The sequence below is a fragment of the Misgurnus anguillicaudatus genome, chromosome 11 (assembly GCF_027580225.2).
Source record: "Misgurnus anguillicaudatus chromosome 11, ASM2758022v2, whole genome shotgun sequence".
NCBI lineage: Eukaryota > Metazoa > Chordata > Actinopteri > Cypriniformes > Cobitidae > Misgurnus > Misgurnus anguillicaudatus.
Genome location: NC_073347.2, coordinates 8742824 through 8764244, shown reverse-complemented (window position 1 = coordinate 8764244; position 21421 = coordinate 8742824). Strand labels below are relative to the sequence as shown.

At 36.9% G+C, this 21421-nt stretch overlaps 1 protein-coding gene and 1 long non-coding RNA gene across 4 annotated transcripts; both read left to right on the top strand.

Annotated features, from left to right (window-relative positions):
- The first annotated feature begins 3160 nt into the window (after positions 1–3160).
- Positions 3161–8120, top strand: LOC129442004 (uncharacterized). Of its 2 annotated transcripts, none has more exons than XR_012372055.1 (6): positions 3161–3449; positions 3618–3689; positions 3809–3894; positions 4129–4283; positions 6245–6474; positions 6578–8120. It is a non-coding gene; the product is annotated as an uncharacterized lncRNA (long non-coding RNA). The 2 variants fall into 2 exon arrangements; XR_012372056.1 differs by having other exon boundaries at positions 6245–6469; positions 6578–8119.
- Positions 8121–8373: 253 nt separating this feature from the next.
- On the top strand, positions 8374–20179 carry LOC129416723 (uncharacterized). Of its 2 annotated transcripts, XM_073872976.1 has the most exons (10): positions 8374–8918; positions 13971–14114; positions 14257–16934; positions 17088–17188; positions 17366–17416; positions 17528–17909; positions 17996–18172; positions 18477–18606; positions 18718–18826; positions 19188–20179. In XM_073872976.1, exons 3-9 carry the CDS (start codon positions 15761–15763, stop codon positions 18761–18763), a joined length of 2061 nt encoding a protein of 686 aa, XP_073729077.1. In that variant the 5' UTR covers positions 8374–8918; positions 13971–14114; positions 14257–15760; the 3' UTR covers positions 18764–18826; positions 19188–20179. The 2 variants fall into 2 exon arrangements, with proteins under 2 accessions (XP_073729077.1, XP_073729076.1); XM_073872975.1 differs by having other exon boundaries at positions 8374–14114.
- The last annotated feature ends 1242 nt before the right edge of the window (positions 20180–21421 follow it).

Sequence of the window (21421 nt, the reverse complement as noted above, 5' to 3'; positions counted from 1 at the left end):
TGTAATAATTCAAACGATTTAAAGCAACACTATGTAGTTTCCATGTAAAAATGACTTACAGCTACCCCATGTGGTTGAAAAGCGCAACAGTGCCTGGTATCAGACACTCTTCTGCAGGCAGGGGGAGGGGCGGGGCTGTGTGCTCTACCCTCCACCGCCACTTTCAGAGTGTGCTTGTAGCAGCTAGGAGGTACAGTTTGTCCAGTTAAAAGTTGTTCTATCACTGAAATAATTTTAGAGACATAATTTAAAGGTAAAAAAAATACAAAGTGTTGCTTTAACCAAGTGGCTAAATCGTATGAAATCATACGAGCTGGCTTGTACGAAATCGTACGATACGTTCATCGCATTTAACACACCACCGTGTTGCAGGGATTTCGTGCTAATTAATACGAATAGATTACATCGTACTATACCATGCGATTTTGTTCATCGCATTCAAGAAGCGTGACCCCTAGCCAGAAAAAAACCTCTGGGTGTGCATCAGAAAATCTGTGTGTGTCACAGGCAGGCAAGATAACCAGAAAAACTGGGGAATTCAGGTGCTGTAAATCGACTCATCTCTTATAGATCAAGATAACTTATAAAGATCTTTAAACGAAGGATCGGAATATCACAAAGTTGACATGGTAAGCAAGTTAGTTAATATTTTTAATTAAAAAAGTAATAAAGTAATAAGACAAATAGCATACATTGTTGTTGTTGCGGTGTGTCACGTGACAATCATGACCCGTCGCTATGGACACAAGGGGTCAGATATTTAAAGTTAAATATTTTTAACTTACGTGTGAAATGGTTGATTTTAAAAATATATATATATATATATATATATATATATATATATATATATATATATATATATATATATATATATATATATATATATATAAGTAAACAACAACAGCCCAAGTTTAGTAAAAAAAAAATTATTGAAACTATAAATAAATATTCTGCATCCATTTTAGGTGTGCCACTGTGGGTGGCTCCCGCACACCCGTGGCTACGCCCCTGCCGTGACCCAAATCTCGTTCGCACATTGTCGCGATATTTATGCTCGAACTGATTTTGCCAAGTGGTTAATGTCCTCAGGGCAACATATTGTGTTGACCCAGGACAACATTTTTCTAAATTAAACCTATACCCACCCCAAACCCCAACCCTAACCATAACCAAACCCTAAAATCAGAGGAATATGATAAGTGAAAAACAATGGTCTAGAAACAGCTAATCCCGGTTGTAAGCTTAAACTTAAAACAAACTGTAAACTTAATTCTGATATCTGATTGGTTGATTGAAATGTTGTCCCAGGGTCAACATAACGTTGCCCTGAGGCCATCTACCACTTCAGAAGAGCCGTGTAGCTACCTTGTTAAGTGGAATGTGATCAAAGCTTGGAGTGGAACGAAATCACGTTCCTCTCTAAGCGTTCTGTAATCATACGCACCAGATCCACTCCGGGTTTTCTGGCTGTATCTCACGTTAAGCTGAGGTAAAACTTTATTTCTGCTAGCATGGACATACTTGTAATGCAGGAAGGATCCGATGTTTTGGACATCGATAAAGGTGTATAAGAGCAATGGAGATTAACTTGGCTTAGCGAAATGATGAAGATTGGCAAGCCTTTCATTTCGTGGGCTAAGAAAATCAAACAGCCAGGTAATGTACGTGTCTTTGCACAGTAAGCCTAGGGTCCTGTATTATGGGGGTAATTGATTTGTCTCGTACGTGATCGTTTTTGACTGATACGCTGATCTAACCAGTGGCTGATACGAGTTTGTTAAGGGAATAGTCTACTCATTTTCAATGTTGAAGTATGTTGTTGCCTTGACTGGGAATTGTTGATGCATCCCTCTATCATCTGTGTGCGTGCACGTGGGCGCTGGAGCGCGCTGCGACGCTTCGATGGCATTTGGCTTGGCCCCATTCATTCAATGGTACCATTTAGAGATAAAGTTAGAAATGACCAAACACATCAACGTTTTTCCTATTTAAGACGAGTAGTTATACGAGCAAGTTTGGTGGTACAAAATAAAACGTAGCGCTTTTCTAAGCGGATTTAAAAGAGGAACTATATTTTATAGCGTAATAGCACTTTTGGGAGTACTTCGACTCGGCGCAGTAACACCCTCCCTCTCCCATTATGAGAGTGAGAAGGGGAGCGGACTTTTCAGGCGAGTCGAAGTACTCCCAAAAGTGCTATTACGCCATAAAATATAGTTCCTCTTTTAAAATCCGCTTAGAAAAGCGCTACGTTTTATTTTTGATTATAGTGGGTGGATCTTGGGGTTTGTTGTAAATGGTTATACACATACAATGTTTAGTAATAAAGAATTAAAAAAATATCCAAAATTTGTAATTCACATTTTTTTGTCTTGCAGTTTCTTCACATACATCTCATACTCCTCCATCTACACCAGGAGTGGGGAACCCTGGGTCCTGGAGGGCCACTGTCCTGCACAGTTTAGTTCCAACCCTAATCAAACACACCTGAATTTCATTTCCAAGTAATCCTGAAGACTTGAGCCGTTTCTCAATATGCGTTCTTGTCTGTACTTGCGTTCTTGTGGACTTGTAAAACGTCATCAGTCGCGGCCCAAGTACTGTTCCAATTCAAAGTTCGCATCAAGCCCAAGTTCACATAAAATCCCTGGATGTGTTCTTGATCCGCCCATTTTATCGAGGATGCATCAGAGGAGACTTGTGTGGCATCACTTGCAAAAGCTCTCCTACTCATTCACTCACTCACTCACTCACTCACTCACTCACTCACTCACTCACTCACTCACTCACTCTTCTATAGGGCTGTGCAAAAAAATCGGCTGCGATTCTCATGCGTGTTTCATCAATATAAGCCGGTTCCGTGATTGAAGTAAATTGCCATCAGCTGCTTTCAGATGGAGCAGCATTTAGTACACAGAGCCGTAGTTCACCAAGAAGCTAGGCAAAATTGCATAGATTATCGGAGTCGATTTTCCTTGATTTTGAACCCGATTTTGCCTGGCTTCTTGGTGAACTGCGTGTCTGTGTAATAAATGCCGCTTCATCTAATAGCAGCTGATGGCGAATTACTTCTAATCATGAAACCGGCTTTACTGATGAAACACGCATGAGAATCACAGACGTTTTTTTGCACAGCCCTACTCTCCTACGCTTTCACACTCACACACACACACACACACACACACACACACACTCATACACACACACACACACACTCACTAACTCTCTCTCACTCTCCCCTCTCTCTCTGTTTGTCCCTCTTACAATTTGTTTTGCCTATTTCTCTTGGCATTCTTCATTCTTTCAATATGGCATCTTCAGGTTTTGACCAGTTATGTCAGGAAGCTGCAGTTATTTCAAAGCATCTTGAAATGAAAACTGACAATGCTGAACTTGAAGCAGCTACCAGAGAGGCTGAAGAAATTCTACAAATGTTCAATCCTCCACTGGTAAAGTTAATTACATTTCAGTTTTCTTCTTCATTTGGTTAATTTTTTATGTACACTTAAGTTGCTTTAATAAATGTATATTTTTATCGGTTCATAGATTTCCAAGTCCTTACTTTCAATCACTTTTAGCATTTTATATTAACATGTTTATGTCCAATTTTTTTTCAGCTGAAAAAGAAGACCAAACGAGCGATTTCCTGGACTCAGCGGACACAGTGAACTTTGCACTGCATTTCAAAGGTAATATTGGTTATATAAAATATCTGTATATCCACAGAAATGGACTCAGGTCCGTAATAGTGCCAATATACATAATATAGTTTTATAAAATTGATTGTTGTCTGTTGTTACATCTGTAGCCAGCTCCTCAGCCGCAACACCGAGAACCAGAGTTGAGGTCAATGTACTGCTGAGAAAAGTGCAAGATCTGTTAACCAAAAATATAGTAAGCATATGTTCAAACACTTTTTAAGTCTTGATAACCTAATATACCTTCATGTTTTCATGGCATTATTATCAAATCAATAACTTATTTGTGTCCATCAACCATACGATTATGACACATTACCGACTGTTTACAGCCTGTACACTGGATATTAACGGGATGGGAGAGTCACAATTGTCCAACTGTGTTACAATGTGTAACATGTACATGCATGTGTTTGCCCGTGTCTTTCAGAGGATGCCGGAGGTACTGGAAGGCTCCCCTGATAAATCAAGGCATAACAGTTAAAGGTGCAGGACTGCCCAACAGCCTCAAAAAGCCATCCTATTATGGAAGGAACCAGTTGGAGGCCATTTTGCAAGCTGCTGAGATGATTTCATTTGAAATCAGTAAGTGAGATTAACAGTGGTTTTGTTTCTCCAGCTGTGTTTCGGCAGATCATTTGGCTCTATGCAAAGTGGGAAAAATAAGTTAACTAAACAATAATACGGGCTTACATGTGAGTCTTTGTGTAGTGCAGAACTGGTTGGGTTAATTTTTGACCCGTAATGAGTAAATATTGGATAGAGCAAATGCTGGATTGTTGTATGTATTAATAATAACCCAGCAGTTGGGTTAAAACAACCCAGCATTGGGTCAATGTTAACCCAGTACAATATAGTTCCTCTTTTAAATCCGCTTAGAAAAGCGCTACGTTTTATTTTGTAAAGTACACTTTCATGACAATATTTCTAAACACATTAATAAATGATCATTAGACTGATGTGACCTACCAAAGGATTTGTTAATTTAAAGTTCGTGCAGTTCTTTTTTAGTTGTCTGTTAAAATGTTAAAAAATAATAACTTTTGAGTTTTTTTTCTAAGGGATGTAATTATTCAATATTGATACTTGTTTGATTCTAATTTTACAATATTAAACTAAGAGGGTTTTTTGTATTTGTTTGGATATATACAACTCATTATACATTTTATAAATGTACTTTTGCAAAACAAAATTTTTTATTCATAATTATTTGACAACCAAACTGTTTTATTGTCAGTGTAAGCATTGTGGTTTTTGTTTGTTTGCAATGCATTAAACTGAAATGAATACATATTTAATTAACTAGATTTGTTTTTCAGTATTTTGAGAAGTACATACATAACCATATTTCCATAAGTAGTTAAAGGACATACTGTAGAAAGATGCATTGAAATCACTTCACTGCACTGAAATCACAGTTCAACTGATTGAATTTAATTTTATATATTTTAATTTATTTGGCAAACTTGTATTTGAAACATTACATTTAATGAGTAATTAAATGTACTGTTAATATACATTAACTTATTTTTAATTTCACATTAATTGCTTGACAGTAGATTGAACAGTGCACTTTAACTATATTTTAAAAACACTAGAAGCAATTATTAAAGTAAATATAAAGTTGTATTAAAGACCCACATAAGTTGTTGCAAAAAAGCACTCTTAATGGCAACTTATTGGTTTTAATTTTAACTTAATATGTGATACATTTAAAATTAATTACACTTAATGTTTATTCATTTCGCTGAAAACATTGGCTTTAATCCACACTTAAGTTTATTGTTAACTGACATTAAAGTGTATTTTAAATCACATTAATTGCATGTAATTATATTGTGTAGTGCACTTTAAGTATATTGTAAAAACACTAGAAGCATTTATGAAAGTAGATATAAAGTTGTAATAAAGTACCAATTAAGTTGTTAAAAATCACTCTTAATGGCAACTTATTACATTTTATTTCAACTTTAATATATATTTTAAATTAATTTCACTTAATGTGCATTCAGTGCACCGAAAAGATTGCATTTAACTCACACTTAAGTGTATATACTTAAAGTGTATTATTTATGTAATAAGTACACTTTATAAAAGTACACTTAAGCACACTTATTTTTCACAAGGGATGTAAATGCATATTAATGAATCTGATGCATAAAATATATAAACACAAGAAAATAAGATATGTGGGGGAAAATATGAGTATTAACAGCAATGTTGAGCATTATAAGCATAAGTTATTTGGGAAACATAAGGCATTTGTAATTATAAAGCGTTTGCGTGCGTGTGTGTGTGTGTGTGTGTGTGTGTGTGTGTGTGTGTGTGTGTGTGTGTGTGTGTGTTTTCTCCTTGCAATGTAAAATAGGCCTTCAACTGACACAGATAATGACTGGAGTAATTTGTTATAATGTACAAATGTTTTTTTTTTCTTTTTTCTGTAATAGTTTTGTGCTTTTGTGTGCAGATAAGTTTTGAATTGATAGTTATGTAGTATGTAGTGCTCTTTCTTATTTTATTATCATGTGTCTATTTGGATTCTCCAGGTGCACATTTTTTGTTTGGAAAAAGCTCACAGAAACTAAAACCAGATGTATGCAGCTTTGCCAGGCGTGCAGCACCAGCGTAAACCAGCTAAGACCACTCTTCTAAGCTTTCAGCCTGGCAAAGCTGGTTTTTCGATCTGAACAGCTAAAAGTGGACTCTAAAAACCTCTCTAAAACCAGCCTGCTACACCAGCTAAAACCAAACTGGGAGACCAGGTCAACTAGGTTAGGTTGGTTTTGGCTGTTTTTCAGTAGGGAATGTTTATCCCTATACTAAAGTTATCCTCATTGCGATATGTCTTTGAATAATCTCTTATTATTATCATCACACAGGTCCACGTGCTCATCTCCACTCAAACCTTTGCAGAAAAATGAAACAGTGACTGCATGTTTGATCTACAGTCGCCACCTAGTGGTGATAAAAATGAATAGCATTAACAGAAAGTATGACATCAATATGTTTTTGGTGGTATGGTACATTGCTTTATATAGATTAATGGTATATGGTACAGTCTTCTTTCTACAGTCCTCCAGCTTAAAGGTAAATATAACAGTGAATGAAGATAATTCTTAAACTGTGTTTAGATGTAGTTCAATAAAGTTCAGAGTATCAGTGAAGCAAGTGTGAGAGATTTCTACATAAAATCTATAATGTAAAAAATATAATCTTGATATCTTTAATAAGGTAACATTTTTTAATAAGGTCTATCTCTATTTATAGTTGTATTATGCCACATTTAACCTTCTAAGATCTGGATGTCACATATTTGGACATCAATGTTTTTGTTGTTTGCATCACAATACTTAATTCTGTGTAACTGGAACCTGTTATACACAAACATGGACAAATACACTGCTTCATGTTCAAAGAAAAATATTTGGTTATTATATTAATTGGTTCCCAAAAATAGCTGGTGGAAATCTGAAAAAAAAAAAGACAAATCAAAGCTCGGGTTCAGGAGGTTAATTTGGGCTTCATGATATCTAACCAGAGATAGGAGATTGTTGCATGAAATTGGTTTGGGTCAGACAAAATAATTTTGCTAGTGGAAACATTTTTTAAGATCTTTTCCTCTCATCTCATACAGTATTTTTGTCCACCACCATGACCCTTTAGTCTCTGTGGTGGTTCTTCATGAGTCAACATGTCAAATGTCCTTTAATGTTTTTGGGAATTAATATTAAGTAGTGTTTAGTGAAATTAACCCTGCAGTAAACCCAGCAATATGTAACTCTGTTGATGCTTTAACTGCTGTAAGGGATGAGGGATTATTAGCTAACTTAATGTCTGTTTTTGACTGACTGCCAGTGTTTAACTTTTTGATATGCGTGAAGGATTTTGAGCAATGAAAAAACTTTCGTATGTATCATGCATTAAAATAGATTACCTTTGATACTTTTTTTAATGATTTAAATAAAATCTCCATACAATCTGAGCATGTCTGTGTTTTAATCTAGACCAGGGGTCACCAACGTGGTGCCCGCGGGCACCAGGTAGCCCGCACAGAGTCTGTGAGGTGCCCGCCAAAGCACATTCTATTAATAGTCTCAACTGTATTATGTAATCATTACATATTTTTTTATATTAGCTTGGCTTGGTTTACGTATGTTAACATTTTAAACAATAAAAAAATATAAACAAGTCAAATAAAATAAAATAAACAAGTAAAGCAAAAAAGTTTTAAGTAGACTATATCAAAAAGTAGCCCTCTAGATTTTTTTATCCATTGTTGTAGCCCTTGCTCATAAAAAGGTTGGAGACCCCTGATCTAGACTAATACTCTTTTCTTTTAACATTACTGGTAATTAACATAGCGCCATCTAGTGGTTGTAAATGAATAACACAATAGGTCTAAATATATTAATACAAAATAGCATCTATACATACTGTAAAATACATTTTAAAAAGTAGTAATAAGCATTAAGACATATTAAAGAGTTTTGATATATATATATATATATATATATATATATATATATATATATATATATATATATATATATATCTACAATTAAAAGTCCAAATGTTGTAAATAGTTTTAATTAAACAACACAGGGGACATAAATATATATATATATATATATATATATATATATATATATATATATAAAACTCATCACAGTTGAACCGTAAACAGAACAAAGTCATTAAACTCCATGACAACCATACTGTAGAACTTATCGTTGTCATAGAGACATTATGACATCACAATCGGTGCCTATAAAACGCTCAGCCAGATGAAACTGGTATCATTTGACTGATCTGAACGCTTGCCTTTGGTTGACTCCGAACGCTACTGTACAGATTATCAAGTGAATTTGCAGACTTTTCAAAAGTTCGCAACTTTAAACTGCTTGACGCACTGTGTACGGACAGACAGTTTACTTAGATTTCAACCCTCTGTGAACCGAGTCTAAGCACAGTTAAGTCTGCAGTTATCTTTTCACATCATGTTTCGTCCTGTAACACCATTGTCCGACAAGGACATGGAAGGAGCAGATGTTGAGAATATGGATTTTATTCTGCCAAATGCTGTGCCGAACTTTGACTGCGTCCCTGATATCGGACTTTGGTCACAAGTCGGGCGCGCTGCCGGTTGTTTAAATCCATGTGAAGGAGGAGAGGAGGAGATGGTGGATGTTTATCCAACACATGAGGCGAAACGCCAAAAAGGTAAGATGCGAGTTAAAGCAAAAAGTCTGACTTTCATGCTGATAAGTTTACATACAGTTATTGTGTTGTTAATGCACGTGTACATGTAGACACACCAGGTGGTGCTCGTGTACTTGACATTTTACCCGCAGTTTTTCTTGATCGGCAGAAAACGCAGTCAAATTTTGACTCCATTAATTTAACAAAAAGCGCCCAAAATGAATAAAACATCCCCACAATTTAAGATAAGAATTACGCCGTATGAGGCCTTGTTTTTTAATATCCCTCACGAAAATTAACTATGGTTTTTATGTGGTAAAAGTGTAGTAACCATGTTTATTGGTGTATTGAGTACTATTAGTAAAACCATTGTTATTTTGTGGTAACAATGGTTTTAATAAAGTACCGTTAACCATGTTTTGTTAGATGTAACCACTGATCTATATAAATGACTGGATAGCGCATGACGTCACAACTGTGAAGCCACCGCGCCGCCATGTTGGTATACCCAAACATTCTTTTAAATCAATGGACGCGATCAGATTTTAATGATAAAACATCACTTTACTAGTCTTCGTTTTTATATCTGAAGTTACCCTGTACATTATTACAACACAAACGTCCTAAGCATGTACATAGCAATTTACTGAAAGTTGTACATTTTAGTTTTTAATCAGTTATTATACATTCATCTTCATTACAGTATCAGATCAGCAGACAGATAGCAGCATATTTAGTATTAATGACAAACGTGCTCATTCTGAAATCTAAATAAATAATCATACTTTGTACCGTATGTGTATGCAATAATTTGCTGGTTTTGTGTTATCTAAACTTACAAGTTACCCAAACTTATTTAGAGAAATAACGCTGACCGTATAGCTGAATGTCAAAAAAAACTTGTCATTAACAGAACGCAGCAGACACACTCACCTTAACGTTTTTTTATAAATCCATTTTCCTGCCCGATTAAAGCATAAAAATTGCAAATAACACCAGAAATAACAGTTAATTTACGTACACATATCCTAAAAATAATCTTGCGTGACTGATACGCTGTAAAGCGGGTGAATTTAAAACATGATTTTGAATGGAAGTCAATGACGCGTCTGCCGGTTGGGTATACCAAGATGGCGGCTCGAACTCTGCGCTGGCTTCACCTCACGCTGTTACGTTAAGCGTTCTATGCGCAATCCAGTCATTTATATAGATCAGTGGATGTAACTGTAGTAAAACCATGTTTAATTTTCATAAGTGATGTATAATATAATAAATAGTTAGCAGTGCATACCACTGTTGTTATCCAGACTGTTTTGTTAATTTACTGAAGCCAATAAGTTTGTGTACTATTTTTTTTTGCTTGCTTGCTTTCTCATGATCACAACTTAATTTCTCGTTATCTCAAGTTAACAAAAGTTGTATTTTTGTGATGTGATGAAAGCTATGTGTACTTAATATGTATGTACATGAACGGGTTGTATTGTTTTAGGACAGAAAATGTATATTTTGTTGAATTAGGGGATTAACAAATTACGTTTTAGTTAGATCAGGGATTCGTTTAAGATGAAATCGATTCGTCAGTATGTAGTTGACAATATGATAGTGGTGAAATTAGGGAGCGTCTCTAAAGTTACTCCTTAATATACACGTTATACAACACACAGTCACAAACCCAACTGTGTTCATATTGTCGGCTATAATGTACACTTTTACTTTTTTATATATTTATTAATATAAACTCTTAAATACTATTGAAGATAGAAACGTGTACATTATTACTTTAAAGATGGTCCCTAATTTCAAGCACATTATGGGGTGGTTTCCCGGGAAGAGATATCTTAAACCAAGACGAGGGTTGAAGCCAAAACTGCATACTGCCACTGCCATACTATATAGTGAACAAATAGTATGTCCGAAACCTCAGTATACGTAAATGGGTAGGCGAGAATTAGTGGGATTTTGGACTATTTCTTGCGAGATTCAGAGTCACGTGTACTTAAGTATTGTCTGAAACCACCTACTTACTGAAAATGTAGTAGGGGAAACAGTACGTGAACAGATTAGTATGTCCAAATCCTCAGTATCCATAAAATCAGTAGGCGAGAAATCCCCGGATGCACTGCAGAGTCCGCCCAGATTCTGAAGCATGCATCGGATGGACACTTCTATCCCAGCTTTCCCATGATGCCACGGGAAAGCAAAGCAATCGACCGGAGGCCAACCAATCAGTGATTTTGATACGTTACACAGGGCTGTTCCTCAGCACCCTGACTTCACACACAGACCTGCCAGGATATACCACAAAGTGCTCAGCTGATTCATTAAAATAAAGCTGTAGAATTGTCACAGCTGTGTTGAGATGACAGTAAATATGTGATAGATTGTTAGAAAAATTCATTTGAATAAAGTAGTAGAGTTGTCAAGTTACTGATGTGACCAGGTGTTAGTGCACCTGTCCCTCATACACACACATACGTTTTCATTAGGGATGTCCCGATCAGGTTTTTTTGCCCTCGAGTCCGAGTCATTTGATTTTGAGTATCTGCCAATACCGAGTCCTGATCCGATATTTCTATAATACATAAACAAGAATAAAGAAGAGCGAAAAAACAGATCCAGGATGTTCCTTATGTCATGCCCCACGCATTGCGGTTTCTGTGTGGAGTCAAAAGAGTCTAACTCTCTGCCAGCGCATAACTTTAGATGTGTTAAAAAATAATGAGAATATATATATGTTCAGGGGTTAAATTGGGATTTGTTTTTTGGGGAGGCTCTGTTGGGAGGGAGGGTTCGAGGGGTAACATGTTTAATCCTGATGACAGCAAAGCCACTGGTGTGTTTCAATTACATTTTGTACCTCTGATATGATTTTAAGTTTCAGTTTTAAAGCTGTGCCACATGTTGACCCAAACTTTAAAACCTGAACTTTAAATTATGCTAATCTATGAGTCTGACACCCTATATGCATTTGGTGCACATGTCATTATGCACAATTGATCAAACTTTGAAGGAAGTTATAAGACTCAATCTCCTTGACTAATTCTATGCATAAGATAGGCTACCAAAAAAGACTCAATTAACAAGAAAAACAACATACTGATTCAGCAATATGTCTTATAAAATAGCCATAGAGATTCCCTAAGCTGGTCAGCAGTTAGTTAAAATACATTATTTTATTAAACTATACAATAAGTTGTATCCAGTTAACTAGTGTAATGAGATGAGTGACATGGCTATACATACTTTAATACTTTGTTTCTAGACATCTATTAAGTTTTTTCGACGTGGACACCATTCTTACCTCTATCTCTCATCTCCACAGTAATGTCAAATGATCCTGCGGGAATGCGCGTTCTTGAGGTTCTGAGTGAGACGCGGAGCTGCGTCTGAGCACATGATGACAAAAACGCGTTGTTTAAATGAGCGGGAAAAACCCGGTCTTGTCGTGGGTTCCCTGCACGCACGAGTGAAGCCTATGAATAAAAACATGTCAATAGGCTTGTTCGACTTCATGCGGCACAGCAACAACCGACAGCCGGCCGACGTCAAACTACCGCAAGAGTGACCCCTGCGAAATCATATGGAAGAGTTTGCTTTTAAATCGATCTCGCGAAACTCTGACGCCATCCGGCTGCCGGTCTATGCGGCACCACATGAATTCGAACAAGCCTATTCTCTTCTTGTCAGTTCACATGCACCAGCGCAGCGTGTACACTGGCGCAGAGCAGAGCGAGACCTTGACGCCGGAATTTAAACCCTGCATATGTATCCGAGTCCTGATCGGGAGGTAACGTCCGATTCCGAGTCTGAAACCACGTGATCGGGGCCAATTTCCGATCACGTGATAGGATCGGGACATCCCTAGTTTTCATGCCTGTTATTAGGTTTGTTCGAGTTCATGCACCGCTGTAGGTGGATGACATCAAAGTACCGTGAGAGCGATTCCCGAAATCATATGGAGAAGTCTGCTTTCGAGTCGCTCTCGCGGTATTGTGATGTCAATCTCCTGTCGGTTCTTGTGGTTCCGCATGAACTCGAACAAGTCTACTACGTCATAGGTCGCATGATAACGTCAACATGGTGGATGCTGTCCATACTTAACGTGAACGTACGTACTGTCTTAGCGTACGTTAACTCTTTCACCGCCAGCGTTTCTTAAAAAAGTTGCCAGCCAGCGCCAGCGTTTTTCATGATTTTCACAAAAGTTTAATGCCTTCCAGAAAATGTTCTTCTTCAAATATATAAACATACAATATACCAAATGAAAGAACTGACCCTCTGCTTTCAAACAAAAAAAAAAACTTTTATCCTGCCTTTAGCAGTTATTTTGTAATCAGCTTTTGAATATGGGTAATGGGTATTTTTGTGACGGACTTTTCATAGAGATCCCATTCAGAGCGATCTTTAAAACAGACACGGACATGCTGCAGCTTGCCATAGGGCAATACTTCCGGTTTTAAAAAGTTGCGGAAGTGCGCCACCTTGTGGATAATAGCGGTATTGCGAAAGACGGAAATACTCATCATTGGCGGGGAAGTGTTTTCTCTTGATTGACGAGATATCTCGTCAATGGCGAGGAAAGAGTTAAGTGGGTACTCAGTGAAATTCAGTACCTACACAGTAAGTATGCGATTTCGGATTCAGCCCAGGTCTTAATTTATTTAAGAAATATAACTAGTTTTAACAAACATGCCTTACTAAAAACATTACTTGTGTGCATTTTGAGGCAAAACAAAGGGCACTGATGTATTTTAAGATATGTCAGTGCAACTTCCTTTCAGTTTGGACAGCTCTTATTTATTAGTCTTTATGTAATTATTAGCTACACATCAGCAGTTCACTTTAAAATACACTAAATATTATGGACAGGATATTACATTATGACATTTGCATTGTCAGGATAACAACTTTTTGTTATCTCGAGATCCCCAGAAAATGAAGTCGTGATCATGAGAAAACAAGCAAGCAAAAATAATAATAATGCATGGTCTCTCTCGGCATCAATATAATTTAGACAAAAAGAAAAATTATAATTTCAAATGAAGGCATTCATTTATTGAATTGTAATTGCAGTGTTTGGAGGAGAGATGGATTCATTCCTACCGAATGCTGTGTTGACCTGTGACTTTGTCCCTGACATCGGACTTTTGTCAGAGGTCGGATGCGCTGCCGGGGGTTTGAATCCAAGTGAAGGAGGAGAGGAGAAAATCCCAACAAGTAAGATGAAAATGAAAGCAAAATGTGGTATTTATTTTATACAGTTAAATAAATAATACATTAAAATAAGTGACAAGTTTTAGACACATATTGATCATTCAGTTAAAGCATTCATTTCATAACATTATTTATTGAATTGCAGTGTTGGGATGGAGATGTGATGATGATGGAATGGATTTTGTCCTTCCATGTGCTGTCCCTGACATAGTCCCGAACAAAGGACATTTGTTAGAGAGACGCGCCGGGAGTTCACATCCACGAGGAGGAGTAAAGGAGTTTACTCCTGCATTTGAGGAGGCGAACAGCCCCACAGGTCAGATGGAAATTTTGTGTTCTTGACAATCTTTAAATCTGTACCATGTTTGTTCCTCAATAGTTTTGTCGGCCCTTGCAGATACTGATATCTTATTACATTAAAGTCAGTAAAATAAAGCATCTTACAATAAGAAATTAAGTTTAGACCATTTTTAGACCATAGTGTGTTTTAAACTCTTATTTTAACAGCATTATTAATGCAATAATCATTGATGTATTTTTAGGAATCTGTTATAAAGAATTAGATACTCAATTACATATACATATTTAATCAAATAGTATCTGGGTGGACAGTTTGTTAAATGTGTTTATTAAGTATTATTACTGACCACAGTTCTTTGTCATTCTCTTTTGTCATAATGAATCATTTGTTTTTGTTTTTGTTTTTTGGTGTAGAAAAATGCGAGAATAAATTATTTAAATCCATAAAGAAGACATGGAAGAATGTAAGGCACCCATTCCTTCATAAAGATAAAGTGGAAACACTGATTCCTTCAGAGGTTTGTTACATCATTACATTTACTACAACTATCTGTCCATTTATAGACATGTTCCTATCCAGGTTTTGTTATCGACCAAGTGAATATGCGTAAAAAGGTTTTCTATTCAAATGGTGCTAAAATGGTGTCCGTGGTGATGTCACGAATGATGAAAGCGAATTGTCACATAAGTTTTGGTGTATCACAAAAAATCAGATCTTGAGCAAATTATCTACCTAATTTCTCTAATGCTCATACAATAACAGCTTAGCCAGGTCGAGTCTGATGTTTGTGGTCTCAACATTTAAAATAAATGTGATTTCACCAAAGGGACCCGATTATGAGGAGAAAAAAATTAATATTTAGGAGAATAAACATGAATCATTTTATGGATAAGTGATTGACATTTCAACACTTCATGAAGTAAGTTCAGTGCAGCTTGCGTACCCTCTGTGTATATGGAGGATCGACTCTGCAAATCAAAACAGAAAGTCTCAGGCTGCAATAAGAGTGCTCATTGTTTGCTGTTATGCCCTTCAGAGGTTGCGCGTGATGAAGATCTATCATGTGACATCACATTTATTTGCGTTAAAGCTATTTTTTTTAAGTATATTTTTTGAGGTATTGACATTGCATTTACGCGCTAAAGCATTTTTTTGCTAAAAAGCCTTGGATGGAAACTTGGCTTCTAAACATAGCTGGAAACATTTATCTGTCTGTCTGTCTGTCTGTCTGACCCACCTCTGGTCTTCTCCACAGCTTAATGCAGATTCAGGTAATCCTAATCTAAAGGATGACGCTGGTCTGGCGAGCTCTGAATTAAACAATAAATTCAAACCGGAAAAACAACGAATGGCATTCTTTGACTGTCTCTGGAGGGGCAAGGTGGAGTCAGTGCCGACTCCCCTGCTTAAAGCGGATCCAGCTATCCCTGATGTTGGGGAAGTTGTTGATCTTGCATCACAGTCAAAGACCTACGTTGGTCCGAAGAAACAGAAACAAAAGGCTTCAAAGAGCCGCAAATCTAACCTCCAGGGAGAAAAAGTGACTGTTGTGCCAACTCAACAGCCCAAGGCTATTTCAGATATTCCTGTTGGCATGGATGTTCCTGCTCTGGCCGGCCCCCAGTCAAAACCAAAGATTCGTCCGGATAAATGCAAGACATTGACGCAACGCATCCTTGGATGCTTCCGGAGGGGCAAAGTGGAGTCGATGCCGACTTCACAGATTGAGGCCGATCCAGCTATCCCTGATGCCGGGGAAGTCGTTGATCTGGCAGATTCTCAATCGAAGAGTGTTGGCTTAAAGAAACAAAAACAAAAGGCTTCAAAGAGCCGCTCATTTCACAACCCTTGGAGAAAAAAAGGGAAGAGTAAAGTGAAAAAAGATGCCGATCCAGCTATTCCTTATGCCATGGATGGTGCGGATCTGGCCGGCCCCCAATCAAAACCAAAGATTCGTCCGGATAAATGCAAGACATTGAAGCAACGCATCCTTGGATGCTTCCAGAGGGGCAAAGTGGAGTCGATGCCGACTTCACAGGTTGAGGCCGGTCCAGCTATCCCTGATGCCGGGGAAGTTGTTGATCTGGCAGATTCTCAATCGAAGAGTGTTGGCTTAAAGAAAAAAAAACAAAAGGCTTCAAAGAGCCGCTCATTTCACAACCCTTGGAGAAAAAAAGGGAAGAGTAAAGTGAAAAAAGATGCCGATCCAGCTATTCCTTATGCCATGGATGGTGCGGATCTGGCCAGTTTTGGTGGCATCACTGCAGCCAATGCCAGGCTACAGAATTTAGGTGCCATTCCAGAGAATATTGGGTTAAGAGGTGGAGGAAATCCTGACCCAAATAAAGCAAAAAATCCTGGGTCAAAAGATGTTGGAAATCCTGAGGCAAAAGCCCTTGAAAATCCCAGAAATCCCTTACCAGAAGATGATAAAGTTGTCAGGCCAAAAGTTATAAATGTTGGTCAACAAGCTTTTGAACTGCCAAGCGAGAAGAAACGAGCTAATCGCTCAGTGCCTAGAGGTGAGTGTACTGACTTCATTACTCCTACTTTGTTTGCACCAATATGTGAAATGGTATCTTCATCATATTCTTCTGTACCTGGAAATGTATGCTGTACCTTTCATCTGTGAGTATATGAGTGTTAACATGTACTGTCACCTCATCATTTTTCAGAGCCTTTTGATTCTAAATATCAACTCTTGGAGGATGAAGTGCTTGGGGAAGGTGGCTATGGCAAAGTGTACAAAGGGATAGATAAATCGGATGGCACTCCGGTAATGCACTCGTATTTATATTAAACACAATGGTTGCTGAAATTTGTATGTCCACTTGATCTAAACCATGTTTTAAAGTTTGTAGATTCTCAAACCTTAAAGTTATGTGTGCAGTGTCAGGTGAGCCGCTTTAGTCAGCTCAAGAGAAATTAACTTTTGTTGTTTTTCTCTTTACAGGTTGCCATCAAGCGGATTTCCAAACAAAAGACTCACACATATCTTCAGTCTGTAAGTTGTCATAATATGTAATGAAGTAAACTAGACATAAAATAGACAGTTAACCGAATATGCACCAATACAATTTATTTGTTATTATCTAATTCATCATTTTTTCTCCAGCCTGAATACCCCCAACCAGTCATTACAGAAGTGGCGCTGATGCTTAAGTTAGGAGATGCGCCCTCATGCACCAATGTAATAGAGATGTATGACTGTTACGAGACTAAACACGATTTCATCCTCGTGTTGGAGTACCCACTGTACAGCGAATCCTTGTGGGATTTTGTTAGAAATAATAGAGGACTAAGTGAAAATACAGCAAGACACCTCATGCGTCAGGCGGTACTGGCAGTGCAACACTGTCTGGATAATGGAGTTTTCCACACCGACGTCCATTCCGATAACTTCTTGGTGCAACAATCAACAATGAGCCTGAAGTTAATTGACTTTGGGGCTGGACATTATCTGAAGCATGAGGCATATAGGACCTTCAACTTTGTAGGTGAGCTGAATTTTTTTAAATATAGCGGAGTATTGAAATCTGTTGTTTCTTTTACAAAATGACTCAACATGATGTTTCGTGTACAGGAGCTCCATGTTGCACCCCGCCTGAGATCTACACGGCTAAGAAATTCCACGCCATGCCAACAAACGTCTGGGCCTTAGGTGTTTTGCTGTATTTCATGGTGCTTAGAGATTTCCCCTCTAATATAGAGAAGTTTCTTTCCGGGAATCTGAGGATAACTGAGATGGATTTATCAAAGGGTGAGTGAAAATGACTGATCAACATGCACACACAAAGTCTCTGATCAAATCCACAATAAATATTATCAGAGGATACGGTCTGTCTGGCAAGATGTTAGACTTTATTGTGTTTAGCTAAACAGTCATTTAGTGGCTCGCCAATGTATTACATCACTGTGCCATCATCTTAACCTGAGGTACTGTCTGTCTGTGACCAGGGGCCAGGACAACAAAAATGACAACAAAAGTGTCTCTTTATGCCATGATCATTATTGCCATTTGTGTGTCATGATGACTAACCAGCTCTCTCCTAAATCTTGTACAGAAATCTATGATCTGTTAAAATGGTGCCTGGCCGAGAATCCAAGTGATCGTCCGACGCTCAAGCAGATCTTAGATCATGACTGGTTTAAAACTGAGTCTAACGAAGCAGAGCTACTCATATACAAAATGAGGTAACAGACCTTTTCAAGTAGGAAACTGCATTTTGCAGATTACATAATTTTTATTTTGTGTAGTTAGTTGTATAGTAAGATTGTTTTAAATGTACATTTTCATCACTACAGTGCACTATCCATGGAAAAAATGAAAAGGATGAAGCTGAATGACTGAAGGAGAGAGGAATGATTGGAGATGCCGTTTTCATCATCCTGAGACGTATGGAGTTTGAAGGAGGTATGAATGAATGCTTTTATAACTATAATCGCATAATCTCGTGCATAATCAAAGTTTACTGTTAAGGGAGTGTCTTGTGTGTATTTGTGAATGTGAGCATCTCTTTTATCATAAATGGTTTTGACGCGTGTGCAGCAGGCACTTATTTTGACAAAACACGTGATGCACATGGATCACATGACGCAACAAACAAATATTTTAAAAACGCAAGCAACACACATGACACTCCGAACACTTATTTTCAATTAGCGTCCCTCGGATGAGCAGTCACGAGCCGCCACTGGTGTTGTGGCTTTAAGGTTCTAGATATACTATAAATATGATGACTAAAAATTAAATTTCCTTTCTTTCTCATCTTCAGGTTGTATTTCAGACTTCATGAACACAGACCGCTGGCTGAACGTCTGATGCAGATCCTGTCTCATCCTTGAACACATTAAAAAAATTTTTTTAATTCTTAATGTTTTTATATTTTAAAGTTGTAAAATAAAGTATCTAATATATAGTAAGTCCTCTATAGAATCAGCTATGTCTGGCTCTCTCTAGGGTTTTTTTTCTCCTAGGAGTTTAGGGAGTCAGGTTTATTAATGTAAAGCTGCTTTGAAATAATTAAACAATTGTGAAAAGTGCTATAAATAAAATTGAATTGAATATGGAAGACTTTTCTTTAGCAGATGTTTTAATCTGCTTTTTTACTTTTTTATTTGATCAATTTGATTAACTTGTGTTACTTATGTACATGTTTTTCATATGCAATATCAAACCCTTGACCTTGGTATAAAATACTGGGAGTTAACGTAGTAAATCCAATCGGACACAATGTTAAACCTGATGCTGTTTTAACCCAAATAAATAAGTACACTTGACCTAACCCTTAAAATATACCCTTCATTACTCTGTGTTTTAGTTTAATCATCTCAATCATCAAGACATTTTGATTAACTTATTTTATTTAAATCTGTGGATTGAACATTTCACCAATCATGCATAAATTAAACTGCTACTCTGCAGCTATTTCTGTTATCACTGTTGGCTACTATTTTTGTTGTAAAGTTAAGAGCTCATTAAAAGTACATTACTTTACGAAATACATGTAATATATATTTATGATAATATAATTGCAATTGGCCTTAAAGCAACACCAAAGAGTTTTTTTTTAATCTTAAAATAACGTTTCCAAAAAAGTTTCAGTGGTTCACCCACTCCAAACAGGGTGAACGGCACTTTCACATTCGCTTTGCAGCCCTCTATCGGCCAAAACCACACTAAAGAAGTTTTCAACCGTCGGGTAGTGGTCCTGTAGTTCGAGGGAAAACTACAAAAACTTGCTTTACGGCAGACCTACAATCCAATCAGAGCAGGGACGTGCACAGACATTTTAAGGGGCAGGGGCTCAAGTGAAACAAAGGGCACCTTTCATAATAATGTTTTTTTTTTTTTTTTAAACAAAAAGTATATATATTAACACAATTCTGAGTTCCTTTTTTAAAAAATTATTTAAAAAGTTAATTAATTTTATCTTCCTCAAACTCACGCAATTGTTTAATTTTCAAAAGATGTCTACGAAATAATCAGTTCACACAGACACCATCTCCTTAGTAGTCTAGGTTTATAGAGCAGCAAAGGAAGCCATTACACAATGTGCATGTTTTGAAAACATTAAATTACATATTAATTACAAATTTGTTAAAATGCTAATAACAGAGTTGTAACTGCTGAGTTAGCGCTACATGCCAATAAATGCTATATCATATGCTAGCGTTTAGCTGATTAGTTGTTAGTTGTTACTCAAAATGTATTTTTGTCTGATAAGGGCTCAAAATATAAGGTCTGTTTACTAATATGAGCTTCTGGCATGAGCCTCAGAGCAGAACAATCAGAGCAGAGCTCAACATTATTATTCATGACCCTTTCAAATATGGGCAAAAATAGACCATTTAATTAAAATGACAAATTCTAGGGTTGTAAATAGACATGTAAAAACGTTTCTGGATAATTTTTGCACTTAATAAAGCAACATACCTTCTATGTAATTGTCAAAGAACAATTTAACATATTATGACAACACATCCTATGGCACCTTAAATCTTAGGTTTCATATTTATTAGGGTTACACATGTCAGAAACAACAAATATAGATTAGGCCTATTTTATTTGTATTTTATATTTTACTTTTTTGTGATGTCAGTGAAAATTCTGACTGGGCAAGTAAAATACTGAACCATCAGATTTCTTCCCACTCTACTCCAGCACTCCAGTATAACACATAATACCTATTTAACAGACATTACAAAAAACGCAAACAAAAAAGCTTACTACTGCAGTTAGCAAGTATTTTATTGTTTGTGCTTTATTATTTTATGAGCAGTCTGTTTAAACTACATACACTACACTGTTACACGTTTGCAACTCTTCAGGTTAATATGGGATTGCCATGGAAAGCAATGTCCCTGAATCGTTATGTGTAACAACGTGTCCCATTTGTGCATAAAACTGTTAATATAAGAATGCTTTCTTCCTCACACACTTACCGGTAGCTGCCTGCAAATTATGGACATCGCGTCTCGTTCAGGCTCAGCTTTGGCGCTTGAAGCG

What these genes read in the sequence shown, in the direction of transcription:
- LOC129416723 (XM_073872976.1), top strand. Translation starts at nt 15,761, where the DNA reads ATGGCATTCTTTGACTGTCTCTGGAGGGGCAAGGTGGAGTCAGTGCCG. An exon ending in TAGGACCTTCAACTTTGTAG is followed by an intron (nt 17,910 to 17,995) that starts GTGAGCTGAATT and finishes TTTCGTGTACAG; the next exon opens with GAGCTCCATGTTGCACCCCG. An exon ending in CTACTCATATACAAAATGAG is followed by an intron (nt 18,607 to 18,717) that starts GTAACAGACCTT and finishes TCATCACTACAG; the next exon opens with TGCACTATCCATGGAAAAAA.